The 18,458-nt window shown below is 29.2% G+C and overlaps 1 protein-coding gene across 4 annotated transcripts in view; it reads right to left on the bottom strand.

The window, feature by feature from the left end:
- The window catches only part of LOC101236793 (centrobin), a 72,415-nt gene extending 55,150 nt beyond the window's left edge, over positions 1-17,265 (bottom strand). For 2 of the 4 annotated variants that reach the window (XM_065788799.1, XM_065788802.1), the window contains exons 1-4: positions 17,180-17,265; positions 16,988-17,103; positions 4,584-4,683; positions 2,645-2,733 (exon numbers count right to left, since the gene is read on the bottom strand). In XM_065788799.1, coding sequence (XP_065644871.1) covers positions 2,645-2,733; positions 4,584-4,683; positions 16,988-17,103; positions 17,180-17,216 — 342 coding nt within the window. In that variant the 5' untranslated portion in view covers positions 17,217-17,265. The remainder of the gene's footprint in view (positions 1-2,644; positions 2,734-4,583; positions 4,684-16,987; positions 17,104-17,179) is intronic. The other 2 variants (XM_065788800.1, XM_065788803.1) reach the window with 2 other exon arrangements.
- Between the last annotated feature and the right edge of the window lie 1,193 nt (positions 17,266-18,458).

Genomic DNA, 18,458 nt, shown 5'->3' with positions numbered 1-18,458 from the left:
TTTGTTTTCTATTAAATCCCAACCTAAATTGTGCGCTATGTGTTGTCATCAACTTTTTACAAAAATCAAAAAAAATTTATTCCTACATTTTAAATATAAATCAATTTATTGTATCAAAATATTTTCTATTATAATGTATAAAATAAAACCTCCAGATACTAATTGATGTAAAAATGAACTTGTAACTATTTTAAATGTGGTAGTGGTGTAGTGGTAGAGCGCTCGCTTCATAAGCAAGAGGTTCTGAGTTCGATTCCTGCCACATCCCTGGTAGTACCGCGCTCAACTTGTTTCTCTGCGCAGCGGCCTTGTTCGTTAAGGTTAGAGTTTCGGAGTTAGAGAACTGAGAGAGGGTTATAACCACAAGTAGCCTCCTCATCTGTAGTGGCCTTCTCGGCCTTAGGGAGGTGAATTATATAAAAAAAAAAAACTTTAACTACTAAACTTTAATAAATTTATTAAATATTACTTTCTATTTTATTTTTTAAAGATTTCTAGATCTTTTATCTGTTTGATACTAAATTTTATTATTTAGCAGAAATATTGTTTAGCATTTAGTAAATTGTCTTTTGCATTTAATTTAGAACCAATTCCTTTTACAACTTTTTAAATTATTTAGTAACTTTTTAAATTACTTAGTTAACAAATTTTCTAATACCTACTATATTTTTATTAATGTATTATATTTTTACGAAATATCTTGTTTGATGTTTTTTTATATTTACTATATTTTAAAAACATTAGTAATATAGCCCTCGGAATTAGGGTCAGCAATGTTTGGCAATACTGACCTAACTGCCAACCTTAAAGTGTTTGAGGTCGGCAAAAATTGCTGACTTTATTTCAATGCTTTATGATAAGACCTTTGTATCAATTTTTTTTTTGCTAACCTGACGCCGCCCTCTAAAAGATTAAGGTGGGCAATTTATTGCCAACCTCAATATTTTAATTTATTTATTCTGAGGGTTGCTAATATGTCAGGGGTGGAAAATCTTTTTTCCTGGTTGCCCGGCAGACAACTGAAATATCTTACTTGGGCTGAAAAAACTGAAGAAAAAATTTATTTCTTTCTAAAGGTTTTTGTTTCTTTCAATTGCTACATCATAATAAGTTCAAAGGTTTCCAATACTTTATTAAACTTTTGATACAGAAAGATATAGCTCTGAAAACAAATGGACACTGTTTCAATTCACTAAGAAAAAGATTATAAATTGCTTTCAAATTGTTTTTTGTGAAGTGCTTTTCTTGACAATACTACTCACAGTTCATAACAGTCAATGCTTTCATCTTCAATTTTTGATTTTCTCCTGTTACTCTTTCTTTACAAAGCAGCTGCAACTTTATGCTTACAGAATCTTTGCTTTGTTCATGATATAAGTTACTTTAATTTTGAGTGTCACAACTAAAAAAACTTAGTAAACCAAGCGGTCTGAAATGTTTTTCACTCTTTTTTTTTTTGGTGTAGCCTGTATCAGTTTTGTTTTGTTTCTTTTTATTATCTGTAAATGGTTCCATTGCATTTACGTGAAGGTTAAAAGAAATAACCAAAAAAAACTCAATATGAAAACATTAATTTTCTATTATTCTAAATCAATCTTCAATCAAATTTAAATTAGTTGAATGTTTAAAACATTATGTTTTTAAAGCAATTTAACTTACTAATACCCCCATTCACATTAATAAAACAAGTTTTAGCAGCACTATTTTCTCATTCACATCAAATTTAGAACTTTAGTGGCTCATTGAAGATGAGTTTAAATGCTGGTTGCAAAGAGATAAAAAGTGTGAAACCAATGCATTTTGTGAAGTTTGCTCAAAGTTTGTCAGCATTGCAAACAGCAGAATAGAGAATATAAAGCAGCACGCTAAAGGGAAGAAATATGTGGCAAGATGTCCATCTGATAGCAGTAAGAAATTTTTTTTAAAAAAGTTTTAATTCCACACAGAAAGCGCCAAAGCTATATAAATAAACATCGTGATGTTGTGTTAAAAAATGGTTTTATTAATAAATACTGTTAATAATAAATATATTTTGTAAGTAAAAAACTGTCTTGTCATGCCACAGGGTTACCTGCAGGCATTTTTTCCAAAATTAAGTCATACTTTGAGAAAACAAGTCATCTCCTGCCACTGGACGGCCATGAGGTTCCACCCCTGTATGTCCAATAAAAAAATTTTAAGTGACCACAACAATTTCCAATAAAATTTATATTTTTAAATCAAATGGAAATAAAAAACAAATTAAAATTTCAAAAATTTATAAATTTATTACTTAATACTTTTCAAATTATTATTATTATGTTTTTAATTTCCAAAATAACTCTTTAAAACCATTATTGTAATAAGCAGTGGGTTAGATTTTGGATTAAATTTTGCAAATTAAAAATAATAATAATTAACTACAAAACATTTATTTTTTTTACTGTTATCAAATAGTTTAGATAAAATATAACAAGTTTATTAAGAACATGTGCAACTGTGATTACATATACCTTTTAATTATTGTTTATTATTAATTATTTTATTTATTATTATTTATTGTTTCATTATTAAAATTATTAAATAATTTTATAATAGTTTTTTATTCATATTTGTATTTTTTCTTTAAATTAAAACTAATTATAAAAAGATCAATACAATTTACCTGAAGTTCGTTCAAGTTATGCCCTCTTAGTAAAGTCACTGTATCAGTGCTGGATGCATTAGATATATTCAGATCTTCTCTCAAATAATCTATGAAGTATTTAAAAACAATTTAAAACAAAAGTTAACTATATAAAAAATTTTGTTGAACAATATTATAAATTTCATCCATTTTATAAATTTCATTAAAGTAAAATAAATAAATAACTTATTAAAATAAAAAAAAAAATAAAAAATTATATATTTAGGTGAAGTTGTCTCTCGAGAATGCCTTTATAACTCCTCCCCTACATACACATCCTTAGTGATACACATATCTACATCATCCCACCCCTTAGAAAATCTAAGGAGAAAAAAGTTAGCAAAATTGATGGAAAAAAATCATGCTTATTACAAGAAAAACTTAACAAGGCATTCTAATAACTGAGCAATTTTTCTGCCCTGATAAGAAAGTACACAGTATCTGTAAAACATTCATCTTCCCCAATTTGCAATATACTTAATGTTCATATACAAGCCATACAACACCATACAAACATTTTAATTTTTTAGGTTGTATTTATTAATGAGTTTTAATATTATAAGAAATGAAAATTTTAATTTTTTGTTTTTTAATTTAAATAGTTAAAAAATGCATCAAGATAGATACTGTGTTCTTTCTTATCAGAGCAGAAAAGTTGCTCAATTATTAGAATGCCTTGTTAAGTTTTTCTTGTAATAAGCATGAATTAAATCTTTTTTTTTTCCCATCAATTTTGACTAGAAAACCTTTTTGACAGTATTATTTAAAACTTAGTTTTATTTAAATAGTATTTTTTAGGCCTTTAAAGATTGCTTAAAAACTTGCAACTAATTTAATGCAGAATAAAAAACAATATACAGGGTGTTCGGGATAAATTTGACATTTATAATTGATTATATTTTTTTGTAGATTAGAGGTATTAATACACACTACAGGTCATTTAAAAGTTTGAACCCTTCTTCATTCATATACAAGATGTCAGAAAGGATGGATGACTAGAACCCACCTGAATCATGGAAGAGAATAACTTGCATCATGTTTTTCGTGCCGGCCATCAAAATAAGGATACTATGACTGCTGCCCAATGTTCCCTGAACACAGTAAAAACAATCAGGTATGAACTAGAGACTTGCAATGGTGACTACGGGGATGTAGTAAGAAGAAAGATCCCTAGCAGACGATCTGATTGCGTTCGTACAGCAGAATTCCTCGCAAGTCTGCAGGAACAGGTGTTGAAGAACCCTGGCATTGGAATTCGGGCTTTGTCACGTGAAATGAATGCTGCATCCTCTACTATGAAGCTTGCACTCAATGAAGACCTTCGCTACTACTCAAACAACCATCCAGAGGATGCAACATTAATTTCACGTGACAAAGCCCGAATTCCAATGCCAGGGTTCTTCAACACCTGTTCCTGCAGACTTGCGAGGAATTCTGCTGTACGAACGCAATCAGATTGTCTGCTAGGGATCTTTCTTCTTACTACATCCTCGTAGTCACCATTGCAAGTCTCTAGTTCATACCTGATTGTTTTTACTGTGTTCAGGGAGCATTGGGCAGCAGTCATAATATCCTTATTTTGATGGCCGGCACGAATCATCATGATGCAAGTTATTCTCTTCCATGATTCAGGTGAGTTCCAGTCATCCATCCTTTCTGACATCTTGTATATGAATGAAGAAGGGTTCAAACTTTTAAATGACCTGTAGTGTGTATTAATACCTCTAATCTACAAAAAAATATAATCAATTATAAATATGTCAAATTTATCCCGAACACCCTGTATATGAAAACAGTTTACATATATGAAAACTATCAACACTTTTCTAAATGCATTGGAGAACTGTAAACTGTTTCCACATATGATTTGATGATGGGCAAAAATGGCATAGATATTATTATATAAAAAACATCAAACCTGCATTTGAAGAGCACAAAATTGAATTAATCTGCCCACGAAGTAGTTCCATTTGTTTGATGGAATCTGTTTTCGAGACGAATTGAATGGGATCCTGTGTCTGAAAATACAAATGTTATGTGCTAATGCAGGCTTGGCCAGGAAGGCGTGCAATTTCAAGTCTTAATTGACCACACAAATATTATTTTGTTTTGATGATTTAACCACGGTTTTTAACAAATGCGCTGAAAAAATTGGTTTTTAATTTTGTTGAAAATAAATTACTTTGACACGTTTATCTTTACTAACATTTTTATATTAGCAAAACGCTATTTATATTATTTAATTATATAAGATTTTTTTATAAGTAAAAATAAAAAAAGTAAAAATTAAAAAAAAATTAAATTTTATAAGCTACGACTTTAAACAGCGAATTTCCCTTTAATTAACTTTATATAAGAATCATTAACGTTTTTGTTGAGAAGAAAAATGCTGTGAAACCATAATAAATTAGTCTATATTAAATATTTTCGGCTTTTATCAAATATTATGTCAAACACAATTCAAGATCTGCAAAATGGATTTTATAGCACATCAATTAAATATAATTATATATTTAACCGTATTATTATAATGACGTGATTGACATCAATTATTTAGTTCATAATACATAGTTCTTAAGAATATAACAGTCTTCTCTGTTTTAAAAAAGTTTTAGTACAAGGTGTAATGGCTTACTCTCGGATAATACTCTATGAAGGAAAGTAGTCATCAAGATAGTTTGGCCTTTTAATAGTACGCCCTGTTCTTGATGATATATTAGGTTGTGTGTCAGGAGTAGTAACCTTTTTTTTAGATGGTTGGTTAGGTATTGTTGTAGTTAATTGGTCATAAGAGAAGCTATCCTTTTTTGGATTTCCAAACAAATGCTCTAGGTTCCAAGCTACTTTGTTGGCATCATTTAATTCATCTTGTTTTCTATTTACAGAACTGTGGCTGTTGTTATTAATAACAATTTTGTCATTGTTTGAGCATTCGGACTGTTGTTGGACTGGTTCTATTAAGGGATATCCATCTTTTAGTGGGGCGAGATTTTTTGTTGAAACCGTATCAGTTTTTTTATTTTGAAGTTTGACAAGTGGATCTCCTTTTAATCATATCTGATGTATGTATAAAATTGTTGAATCCTGCTCTGTTAGGAAGTTTGGCAGAACCGTTCCTATTATTGATGAACGCTGAAAATTTATCATCCTCTGGTGGGGTGTTTCGTTAGTAGCAGTACACAGAAGTCCTCTTATAGAGGATAGAGCCATTTGCAACCCTACCTCCTATCTATCTTTTCCCAGACTCAATGTTTTCAGGGCCAGACTAATAGCTTTAAATATTATTCCACTCATTCGCTCGCATTGACCATTGCCTTGTGGGTGATATGGAGTAGTTCGAGAATGATACTGTTTCTTTCAAGGAATAATTTAAGTTTTATACTTTCTAACTGTGTTCCTCAAACTGTATGCATAGATGATGGTGCACCAAATAATGAAAAAAGACTGAGAAGGTGGTGTATCACAGTGTTGGCTGTTATATCTTTACAAGGGAATGCAAATGGGTAGCGCGAGTATTCGTCTACAACCACGAGGATGTATTTATTAGCTGAGGTGGATTGTAAAGGTCCGACAAAGTCCATAGATAACCGTTCCCAAGGTCTCGTTGCCTGAAGAAGTCGACCAGTTAAAGGTTTGGTTTGAGTTCATTACAGGTTGTACATTGGCTCGTTATTTGTTTAATTTCAGTGGTAGAGTAGGGTAGATTTCGGGTTTTGCAATAATGTATCATTATTTTAGTTGGGAATGAATATTGTAAAAGGTTTTATTGGTATTTTGAATCAAGCAACATCGAGAAAGGGCATCGGCTATGATAATTTGGTTTCCTGGTCTGTATGAAATTGTATAATTAATATCTGCTAGTTCTAAACGCCATTGAGTTAGTTTTTCATTTTTCATTTTTGTTGAAATCTGTTTATTGAATATAAGGGAAATGGATCTTTGGTCTGTAAATATAATTATATATGGTACTGAATTAATTAAGTGTTTCCATCTTCTACAACATTCTACTATGGCAGCTGCTTTTTTCTCAACAATTGCATGTTTTCTTTCAGCGTTTCTTAGTGTTCTTGAGAAGGCCACGGGTCTGCCTAGTTGAAGTAACGTTACTCCCAGTGCTGTGTCTGTTTCAATAGTTAAGGGAACTTTGAAGTCAGGGGAGGCTAGACAAGCTTCTGCAAGTTTAATTTTGAGTTTTTTAATTGCTTCTTTTGCCTGTGGGGTCAAGCCCCTGGTTAGAAAGTTGTCTCTTGCTTGAGTAAGCGGTAGAATAAACTCAGTACAGTTGCGTATCCATTTTGCATAGTAGGTAAATAAACTTATCATTCGGTTTATTTCTTTTAAGGTTTTTGGCTCTGGCATATTCATAAGAGATTCATATCTTTTCGGGTAGGGTTTTAAAGTTCCATTTTCAATGATATGGCCTAAGAAATCGATGTGAGTTTTTTTAAATTTGCTCTTTTCTTTGTTTATTTCTACATTGGCGATTTTAGCTGTGTGTAGGAAATGGCTAATTTTTATCGTGCTCTTGTGCTTTTTTTCCACCAATAATTATATCGTCAAGATATGTGTCGTCGAGCGTCGTGTTTATGAGATATGTGTTTATGAGATATGTGTTGTCAAGCGTCATTTTTATCGTCATTTGTTGCCAGACAGAATTTTAGAGGCTCTTTGCTTCCTTTAAAATTGAAAGTAATTGAAGTATGTTGTTTTAACACATCCATTCTGATAATAACAGGGGCTACCAAGTTGTCTACAACGAGGAGCTGCACTTTCAATTTTTCGCGAGCTAATAACAATGAGCCTTGGAAGATTCCTTTAACTTTTAATGTCAAACTATCTGCCAATGATACCTTTGAGGAAGATTAAGTATCATAAGAAAGGTTTCAATGTTAAAGAAGTTCTGATGTAATAAATCTTTTATCAAAGCCAGTATCATCAGTGCCTGTGCTATATTTTTGTTAATGGTTATATTTTTGCTATATTTTTGTTAATTAGTCTACCAGGTGAGTTGATTGCTGCTATGACTGTAGATATTATTGCGTTATCGTTTTCTTCCTTATATTATTTAACAACAGTTGGTTTAGTGTAGGTTTTATTTTGTTTTTTTGAGAGACAAACAGTTGCCCAGTGGCCCCTTCTTTGACAATTTGTACAGGTGGAATTTTGCAATGGGCATTTAATTTTTGGATGTGGATTATTACCGCGCCAGTAACAACGAGATTTCGTAAGGCTATGACTTGCGGCAAAAGTTGGTAGTGGTATCAGCTGTCGTGGTTGTTGTCAAATAAAAAGCATCTTTGGTGGCTAATTCCATTGTTAGCACTGTTTTACAATGTGTCTCTAGATTGTCTTCTGTAGCTTCAAGGAGTCATTGTCGAATAGAAGGTGAGTAAATTCCAGCAACAAAAGCGTCACAAATCAGTATACTAATGTTGTTCTGCTGTTAGGGGCTCCTGAAGCTTTCAATTGTTTCTCCATCTTGTTGCTTAAAAGAGCAAAGTTTGTGGCGCATCATAATAGCTGTTGATCGTTTTTGATATTTGTTATTGAGTATTTTGATTGCGTTATCATATGATGTACTATCTTGGATTATTGTGAAAGCTTTTAAGTCAAACACAATTCAAGATCTAAATAAATTTTAAATATAATTAAATATAATTAGAATAATTTAAGTTCATTTAACCGTACTATTATAATGACGTGATTGAGATAAATTATTTAGTTCATAATACATAGTAACAATATAACAATATAACAAAAAAAATAGACAAACTTTTTTGAAAAGCCATTTAAATTAAATAACTTTGATCTTTTCTTACGTTTTTATAACGCATTTAAATAAAGTAACAAATCACTTCTAATGATTTTTTACAAAAACATTAATGAATAATATATATTTTTTTATATTTATATAAGTATTTATTTTTTATTATGTTTTTAAATAAAAAAAAATTATATCAATTTTTTAAATAAACAATTTAATTATTTTTTCTTTTGTGCGAAGAATTTTTTTTAAATGTGAGCATTTATTAAACAATTATTAGTTGTAAGTTGTTACTTTATTTAAAAAGGGTTTTGCATAATATTATATTATAAAAACATTAAGAAAGATAAACGATTCAAAGTTATTTTTCCAAACATAATTTAAATAATCTAATCGTTATAGTTTATTATTTATTTCAGTTTTAATTTTAGTTTTAGTTAAGTTATTTTAATTTTGTTTTCGTTTTTTTTTTTTTACGAAGATTTATTTGCTTCTTTAATGATAAGTTTTTTTTTAAGTTTCTTTATAGTTAAGTTAAGATTTGATTTAATTTTTTTAGCACATTTTTAAAACATACAAATTTTCAAAACATTTTAACAGCCGTGGTCAAGTTAAGTAAAACCAAATAGTATTTGTGTGGTCATATTATGACGTGAAGCCTTCCTGGCCAAGCCTGCTAATGTGCAATAATGTTATAAAACAAAAGAGTAATATATATATATATATATATATATATATATATATATATATATATATATATATATATATATAAATATATATATATATATATATATATATATATATGATATATATATATATATATATATATATATATATATATATATATATATATATATATATATATATATATATATATATATATATATATATATATATATATATATATAAGTGTATATATATGAATAAAGAAAATATCTTTATAATATCATGTATAATATGTATACTTAAAAGAATGCTCAATAGATAATTTAGAGCTATATAGTATATATAGTATATATGTAACTTTTACCTGCAGTACAAATTAATAATATTATTAACTTAACTACTAATCAATTTTCATCCCGTAACGATCCAAACTACAAATATAAACCATAATGCCATTAAACAAATCGGACCAAAATTAAACTTTTACTACTTGCCTGATGATTGTGGTAACACATGAAACTCAGAGTTGCAATATTAAACTATATTATAAACATTTAGCTAATTCCTGGTACTATAGGTAACAGTAACATATATACTATATATATCAAATGCGGTAGTGGTGTAGTGGTACTTGCTTCATAAGGAAGAGGTTCCGATTTCGATCCCCACCATGTCCCTGGTAATACCGTGCTCATCTTGTTTCTACAGGCAGCGACCATGTTCTTCAAGGTTTATGTTTCAGAGTTGTAGAGTTGAGAGAGGGTTATAACCACAATTAAGTAGCCGCCTCATCTGTAGTGGCCTTCTGGGCTTTGGGGAGGTGAATTAACAAAAATATATATATATAAACTATATATCATATGTTATATATACTATATAACATATAATATATATATACTATATATATATACATAAATATATATATATATATATATATATATATATATATATATATATATATATATATATATATATATATATATATATATATATATATATATATATATATATATATATATATATATATATATTAGTAGAAAATCACTTAAAAATTTTTTTCCATTTAACACTGTGTTTCATTAACAAAGATTCATCAGAAATTTTAAGTGATTTTCTACAAATATATAATTGCTCTGTTCTTTTAAGAACATTGAGCACTCTATTGTGTAGAATACTTTTTAAAGTTGTTTAAATATATATATATATATATATATATATATATATATATATATATATATATATATATATATATATATATATATATATATATATATATATATATTTATAGAGTTGTGCTGTATTCTGTTGTATTTAATACAGCTCTTTGTTGGCTTAAGAGTGTGTGAAATATATATTTGCTCCTGCTAATGAGCACTCTTCTCAAGTTGTTTACAAATGGAGAAAATAAATTATTCAACTAAAAACATATCTATAATATACCATCTAATAAAGAATACAAACTGCGATTACTAGAAAAAACCGAAATATTGATCAAAAGAACAAAATAAAAAGGTTTTTTCTACATGAATAAACAACCTAATGGTATAAGTAATACTAATGATAATGATAATATTAATGAAAACTTTATATTTTATGGCATTAACACACCGCATTGCCGTCAACAGATTAAAGATGTGTGCATTTGAAAACGATTTATTTGAAATAATCAAAAATATCCAGTTAAGTAAGATTCAATGTAGCTTCCAAAATAAATTAAAAATGATGTTTGCTCTATTCAAAAATTGAAATATATCTGCGCATATGCAGATAAGATGTCATACTTATACAAGCTGCCTAAAGATGAATACAATAAATTGATGACGAATGCTACCACAACTAATTATAAAAAAACCAATCCAACAATAAAAAATCAGATTAATAAAAAAGGAAAAATTATATTAAAAAATCACAATGTTTTTAACAAAATCCATATAAAGATTGAACTGTTTCATCACATTGAAAGATCATAAACCTAATTTTTAAATAATCCTATGGTTTGTCTCATAAACCCAGCAAAGAACAAATTAGGGAGAATAAGTGAACATATTCTATCCAATATAAACACCAAGCTAAGAAATATTTTATACATTAACCAGTGTAGTAACACACAGGAGGTAATTAAATGGCTCAACAATCTCAAAGACAAACATTTTTAAAAATTTCTCATTTTTGACATTGTTGACTTTTATCCTTCTATAAACAAGAAGCTTCTTATTGATTCTTTTTGCTTTGCTGAACAGTATGTTGTCATTGCTAATGAGCACAAATCTTTGATTCATCGCGCACCTAAATCCTTATTATTTCAGTTTTATAACAAGTTTGATTTTGGGCTGTATAGAGATGGTGGGTTGGCTGTGATTAAAAATGCTACCGGTCCACAAATGGAAAAAGTTAAAAAACATATAACTCAGATATTCAAAAGTAACAGCTTTAACATTTCTGTTCACTGTAATATAAAAAAAGTGAATTATCTCGATACATTAAATCTCAGTGACTGCAGCTTTAAACCTTACCATAATCCTGAATTAAGTTTGTTAAACTATATCCATGTCAGCTCTAATCACCCACTAAGTATTTTAAAGCAGCTGCCGACTTCTATTGAACAAAGATTGTCATTAACTCCTCCAGCAAAATAATTTTTGAAAACTCTGCTCCTATTTACAAAGAAGCCCTTATAAAGTCTGGACATAGCAACAATATCCAATATCGTCCTTATTTAAATTTACAAAAAACTAATCAAGATACTATTAGATGCAAACAAAACATCATACGGTTTAATCCCTCTTTCAGTAAGAACGTTGTCACCAAATTAGGAAATCTTTTCTTGAATTTAATCGACTTACATTTTCCTGCAGACCACAAGCTACACAAGATTTTTAACAGAAACACCATAAAAATAAGTTATAGTTGTATGCCAAATATCAGTACCATTATTAAGTCCCACAACCAACACATTTCACACAACAAAAATACCAATAATGTTAGAAATTGCAACTGTATAGGTAGAGCTATGTGTCCTTTAGAAAAACAATGCCTAACTAAAAATATTGTTTATAAGGCTACTATAACACCACCTAACGCCAATCATGCTAAGAAACCTTATATGGGTATTAGCGAAAACTTCTTCAAGATCAGGTTTGCAAACCACATAAAATTATTTAACTTGGTCAGGTATAAAAACAACACTGAACTTTCTAAGGAGATCTGGAAACTTAAAGAAGCAAGCATTAAACTAATAATTAAGTGGAGTATTGTTAAAAAATATCAACTCTATAACCCATCCTTAAAAAGGTGTAATCTTTGCATAAATGAGAATTATTTTATTTCAACATACAATAAAAAATCTTGGTTAAATAAAAAAAGTGAATTGGTTTTGGCATGCAGGCACAGAAAAAAGTTTTTGTTATCAAATTTCGACACCGGTTAAATAAATTCCTGTTTGGCACGAAAACTGAAGTTTGATCTCATTGAAATGCAATTTTGTGTTTTTTTATAACAGTTTTTATTTTAATGATTTTAAATATATGACTGAATGATTGCCGAATGGCATAAAACTTAAAGTCCCATAAAAAAATCGTACTTTTTTTATTTAAATATTATATATATATATATATATAAATATACATATTTTTTTATAGAACATCTTCGCTTCCAACAAGGCTGCAAGCAACCACTAATTAGAGTTGGAAGTTACTGGAAAGGAAAAGATGAAGATTATAGAGTAAGATAACGATTGACAGGTGACTCAAAGGATTGCAAATTAAATGAATCAGGAAAGCAAGATAAAGGAAGCGAATTCCAAAGAACTGATGTTCAAGGAAAAAAACTAGACAAATAAGAGTTTTTGGGGCACAGGAATAGTCACAGAAAAAGGATGAGACTTAATTGAATGACGAGTAACATGAGAATGAATTTTAGTAGATGGCACAAGACACGCTAACTCTTTAGAGCAGTGCCCATTACAGTATTTGTAGAAAAGAGAAAAAGAAGCATCATTACGATGATGTGATAATGGTTGGAGTTTGGCTACAAGAGCAGGTCCAACTATGTTTACAATGCGTTTTTGCACCTTACCTAAAAGAGAAAGGGCATCATTAGAAGATCCGCCCTAGATATGGCAACAGTATTCCATACAAGGATGGATTTCAGATTTATAGAGATAGAAAATAAAATATGGAGTAAAAAAGTGTTGAGCTTGATAAAGAGATGCAACCTTAGTGGATGTTAATTTTGCAAAAAATTTGATATATGGTTTCCAAGAAAGATCGGAAGTAGGAGTTAATTTTAAAAAATGAAGTATACATGACTCATCAAGTACATTACCGTTCATAAATATAGGAAGAGCTAAACTATTGCGATAACGATTGGCTGAAAAAAATTGAGTTTTATCTGAATTAAAGTTCACCAACTACTGTGAGCCCCATGCTGTAGCAAAAGTGACATCTATTTCAAGCTCAAATGCCCCTCTAAACAATCAGAGAGTGTTGGCTTCTTATCATGACAAGAATAAATGGTAGTATCATCAGCAAACAATGCCATCTTAGATGTGAGAATATCTGGAAGGTCGTTAATGTAAATTAAAAAGAGTATAGGGCCAAGAAGTGAACCTTGAGGAACCCCTCAAGATAAAGAAAATGAAAAAGAGTGCTGTCCATCGAGGACAACTTTTATACTATGATTGGAGAGGAAGGATTCAATAATCTTAAAGATGTTACCAGATACACTGTAAGAAGAAAGCTTATGGAGAAGACCAGCATGCCAAACTTTATCAAAAGCTTTAGAAATGTCAAGAGCGATGGCCTTATTCTCTCCACCTTTATCTAATGCACAATAAAACCTGTTGGTTATTACTTTTAGCAAATCAGCTGTAGAACAAGAAGATAGAAATCCATATTGATGAACAGAAAGTAAGTTATAAGATTTAAGATTATTCAAGATTATCAAGTTTTTAGATTCAAGATTAAGTGTTTGTTAATTAAAAATTCAAAAACCTTGCTTATGATAGGAAGAAGACTAATGGGACGGTAGCTGGACGAATCAGATCGCTCTTCAGAATTTTTGAAAATAGTAATAATAGATGCTGCTTTCCAGCAGGCTGTAAAACAAGACTCTGATAAGCACTTGTTAAGTAGTTTTAAAAGTATAGACAACAGCTCCGGAGAACACCTCTGCAAGACTTTAACAGGTATGTTGTCCAGAACACATGCTGTAGAAGAGTATGCGCAGGAAATCACTTTAGATACAGAAGCTGGAGTGATACGAATGTCAAGCAATGGATCAAACTGTTTGATGACTAACTCAGGTAGAACGCAATTAGTGGAATCAAGAAATGATATTGATAAAAAGTTTTTAGCAAACAATTCAGCTTTGTCTTTAGTTGAGGTCAAAAAGTCTGAACCATACAAGAGAAGTGGAATAACAGATTTGCCCTTATTATTGATACTATTAAAGATTCTCCAGAAGTTACGAGAGCATAAATTTTGTGATAAAGTACGAGATTTCATGACCTGAGAATAACGGCCTTTGGCGTTTGACAAAACCTTTTTACAATGGTTCTTAGCAGTAATAAACAGATGTCTGTTTTCTGGAGAATTGTTTTGCTGATAGATATGGAAGTAATGGTTTCAATTGGAAATTGCAGCACCACAATGCACACAAAACCATGGCTTGACCTGAAATCGTCAAGAGGGAATAATAGATTCCATGCTAGCCTCAATCGGAGAAGTTATGTAAGAAGCACATTTGTCAGCAGGAAGACAAAAGATTTCTACCCGAGGGCCATCACAAAGAAAATCATGAAAAGAGTCCCAGTCAGCTTTAAGGTAGTTGTAAGATGTGCAATGATAGGGGATTCAGATGATGAAGAAGAATGAGATATTAGTTTTAGAGTGATCAAACTGTGATCAGAAGCACCTAAGGGTGAATGTGGAGAAACTGAGCACTGACTAGGATCAGAAACAAGACATAAGTCAAGTAGAGAAGGTAAATGATTTGGATTGTCTGGAAAGCAGGTTGGAAAGTTGATTATTTGAGGGATTGAGAAAGGCAAAAGCAGTGGGCTTTAACACCTGCAGAGCCACTGACACTAGAGCCAAGCCATTCAGTGTGATGAGCATTAAAGTCACCAACAACAACAATATTTGCTGATGGATGAATAGAAAGGGCTTGGTCAATAAGATCAGAAATAACATCAAAAAAAGTACAGTCTTAAGATGAAGGAGAGCGATATAGAACAAAGAGAAAGATGATAGAGTAAAGTGGTGGTAAACGAAAACACATGAAAGAACAGTCTGTGGATTCAAACCTAGTTTCCCGACAAATGGGTGAATTCTTATGAATGTAAATGCCCAGGCCAAGCATGTGACTATTAGAGTCTTTACGAATTATAGGAAGATAACCACACTAAGATCACAAGATGAGACAGCTGAACTCAAATTAGTCTCACAAAGAGCAAGTAGGTCTGGTGAACTTTGCAAGAGATAAGACTCAACAGAAGAAAAGTTACTTCAAAGACCACAAATCTTAGTGAATGATAGGTATAGAGAACTTGGAGATGACAATGGTTTTTTATGTTTCATAGTTTTTGGTACATTATACATATTTAAATTTGTTAAAGAACTCGACTCAAAGCATAGATAGTACTCAATTGCCTTATTACTATTATTAAACCCTAAGCTGTAACAAAGGGCTCCAAATGTGGCCTTGGCAATGCACACCAAAAGTACAAACAGGGACACCATCCATGCACAACATGGCACTGTTAATACTTTGATATTTTTCAGCTGTTGATGGAATCAGCCTCTCTGAGAGGTTATGCACAATGAAATTGACTACGCTGGAGACTAAAGGCATGCGGGGCGAACTAATACAAGACTGCAAATTATTGAACAATATAGATCACATTACATGGCTTAAACCTGAACAACTTGCACTATCATTACAAGTAAACGGACTAGCATCAGCAATAAGAGGTCAAAATCTAAGAATTAAAAAAGAAAATGTCAAGCATTCTTCATCTTGACAAGCATTTTTTAGTAACCATATTGCAAATGAATGGAATGCATTACTGATTCACATGGTGAATGCGCAGTCTTTCAACTCTTTTAAAGTAGGACGTGATTTTTATTGTAAACATTGTGAAAATTAACTCTAATTTTTTTTATATGTAATTTTTATTTTTTCAATTATAATTATAAATTATTATAAATAAAATAACGAGTAGTGTAGGCTGTTATAACGCATATATAACCATTTATGTGTTTTGCGACTCGCTACAGTATCTATTCCTTCAGCATCTATTACTATTATTACTATTACTACTACTACTACTACTACTACTACTACTACTACTACTACTACTACTACTACTACTATATATACATATATAAATATATATATGTATATATATTTATAAAATATATATGTTTATAAATATATTATAAATATATATATATATATATATATATATATATATATATATATATATATATATATATATATATATATATATATATATATGTAATAGATATATATATATATATATATATATATATATATATATATATATATATATATATATATATATATATATATATATATATATATATATATATATATATATATATATATATATATATATATATTAGTAGAAAATGACTTAACTAAATTTTTTTCCATTTCCAAAATGGAAAAAAATTTAGTTAAGTGATTTTCTACTAATATATAATTGCTCTGTTCTTTTAAGAACATTGAGCACTCTATTGTGTAGAATACTTTTTAAAGTTGTTTAAATATATATATATATATATATATATATATATATATATATATATATATATATATATATATATATATATATATATATTTATAAACATTTATTAAATATAAAATACCTTTTGAATTGAATTAGGAGACAATTTATTATGTACATACTGATTTTCTAAATCTTGTAATTTTTCATTAGAGCTAGCATCATTTGCTCTCATGTTTTTTCCATTCGTAGATCCTACTGAAAGTTAGTAAATTTGGTAATTCATTTTAAAATATTTAAAAATCATCATATATGCTTATAATTCCTTGACTACCTGATGCAATGCTACTTAGTGTATATGTTGTCATCATATGAAAATTTTTTTAACTTTTTTCCTTAACTCTAAATAAAAAAAGCATATTAATTCTTAAATAAATATTAACAAATATAAGCATACATATACAATATAATTCTTATTTTCCTTCAGAGATGCCCTTTAAAATCTACATATTTATTACAGTCAGTTTTAAAAACTTAATTATGTCTAAAATGATATGCAAATCTGACAAACATATATCATACAGTTAGATAAAAGTTTATTAAAAAACATGTTTTTAAACGTAACTCACAATGCCCAGGGCTACTACTCTTTTTCAACTACAGGTTGAAAAAAAAACTTTATAAAACAGGTTGCTTTAGAGAGAAAACATTTAACTAAGAGTTTTGGCTATTGTATTGTCAAAAATGTTTGAAAGTATCTTTAACAAAAAGCAATTTACCACTGCACAAATATTGTGTCAAAAAAATAGAACTAAAAAATAAATGATGATAAATTTATTGGTACCACCAACATTCCTGTTTCTGTCAGAGAGTTATTTTTATTTTTTGATATCACTACATGACTTTATGGATATGGCACTATATTCATTAGGTCTACTAGTTTATAAGTCCTTTAACATAGATTTGTTTGCATCCGTATTAAAATATACAAAACTAAAACTCCAGAAAGGTTTTTACTTGCCATCTAACTATTGAAAAAAAAATAATTTCAAAGAAAAAATAATAATTTGAAAACAACCATAATGGTCATTAAAAAAAAAAAAGCTTAACTATTTAACTTATTCTAAATAAAAACTGATAAAACCTAATAACGATTTCTAATTTTCTATATTAAATAACGTTTATGTTTTCTGAAAAGAAGGAAAAATCAAGATATTTGTATTACGTAAAAAATTCTTTAATCATCTTACTGTATGCTGTACTCTAATAAATCTAGAAAAAAAAAGTCATAAATTTAAAAAACTACTTTGCTTACCTGTATTTTAACTTAAGTTTATCACAAAAATAAAGTTATTCTGTTTATTTATTTGTAAGATTGGTTGCAGTTTATGAAACTATTGATATCAATATTTCTTTATCTATTGGAGGCTATAAAAAATTAAAAAATCATATACTGCAAAAATATCAGTTGGTTTCAACTGTTGCACAGTGGGACAGAGTGCGCCAAAAATACTAAAAAATCAATATCAGCATTGCACGGTGAAAATTTGTCATAATGGTGAAGACATGTTCATTAGAGAAAATATCTAGTTAAGAAAACATTAAACATTAAT

Source organism: Hydra vulgaris, chromosome 01 (assembly GCF_038396675.1).
Source record: "Hydra vulgaris chromosome 01, alternate assembly HydraT2T_AEP".
In the NCBI taxonomy this organism is placed as follows: domain Eukaryota; kingdom Metazoa; phylum Cnidaria; class Hydrozoa; order Anthoathecata; family Hydridae; genus Hydra; species Hydra vulgaris.
The sequence above is the reverse complement of the archived record's forward strand: the minus strand, read 5'-3'. Positions and strand labels throughout refer to the sequence as shown.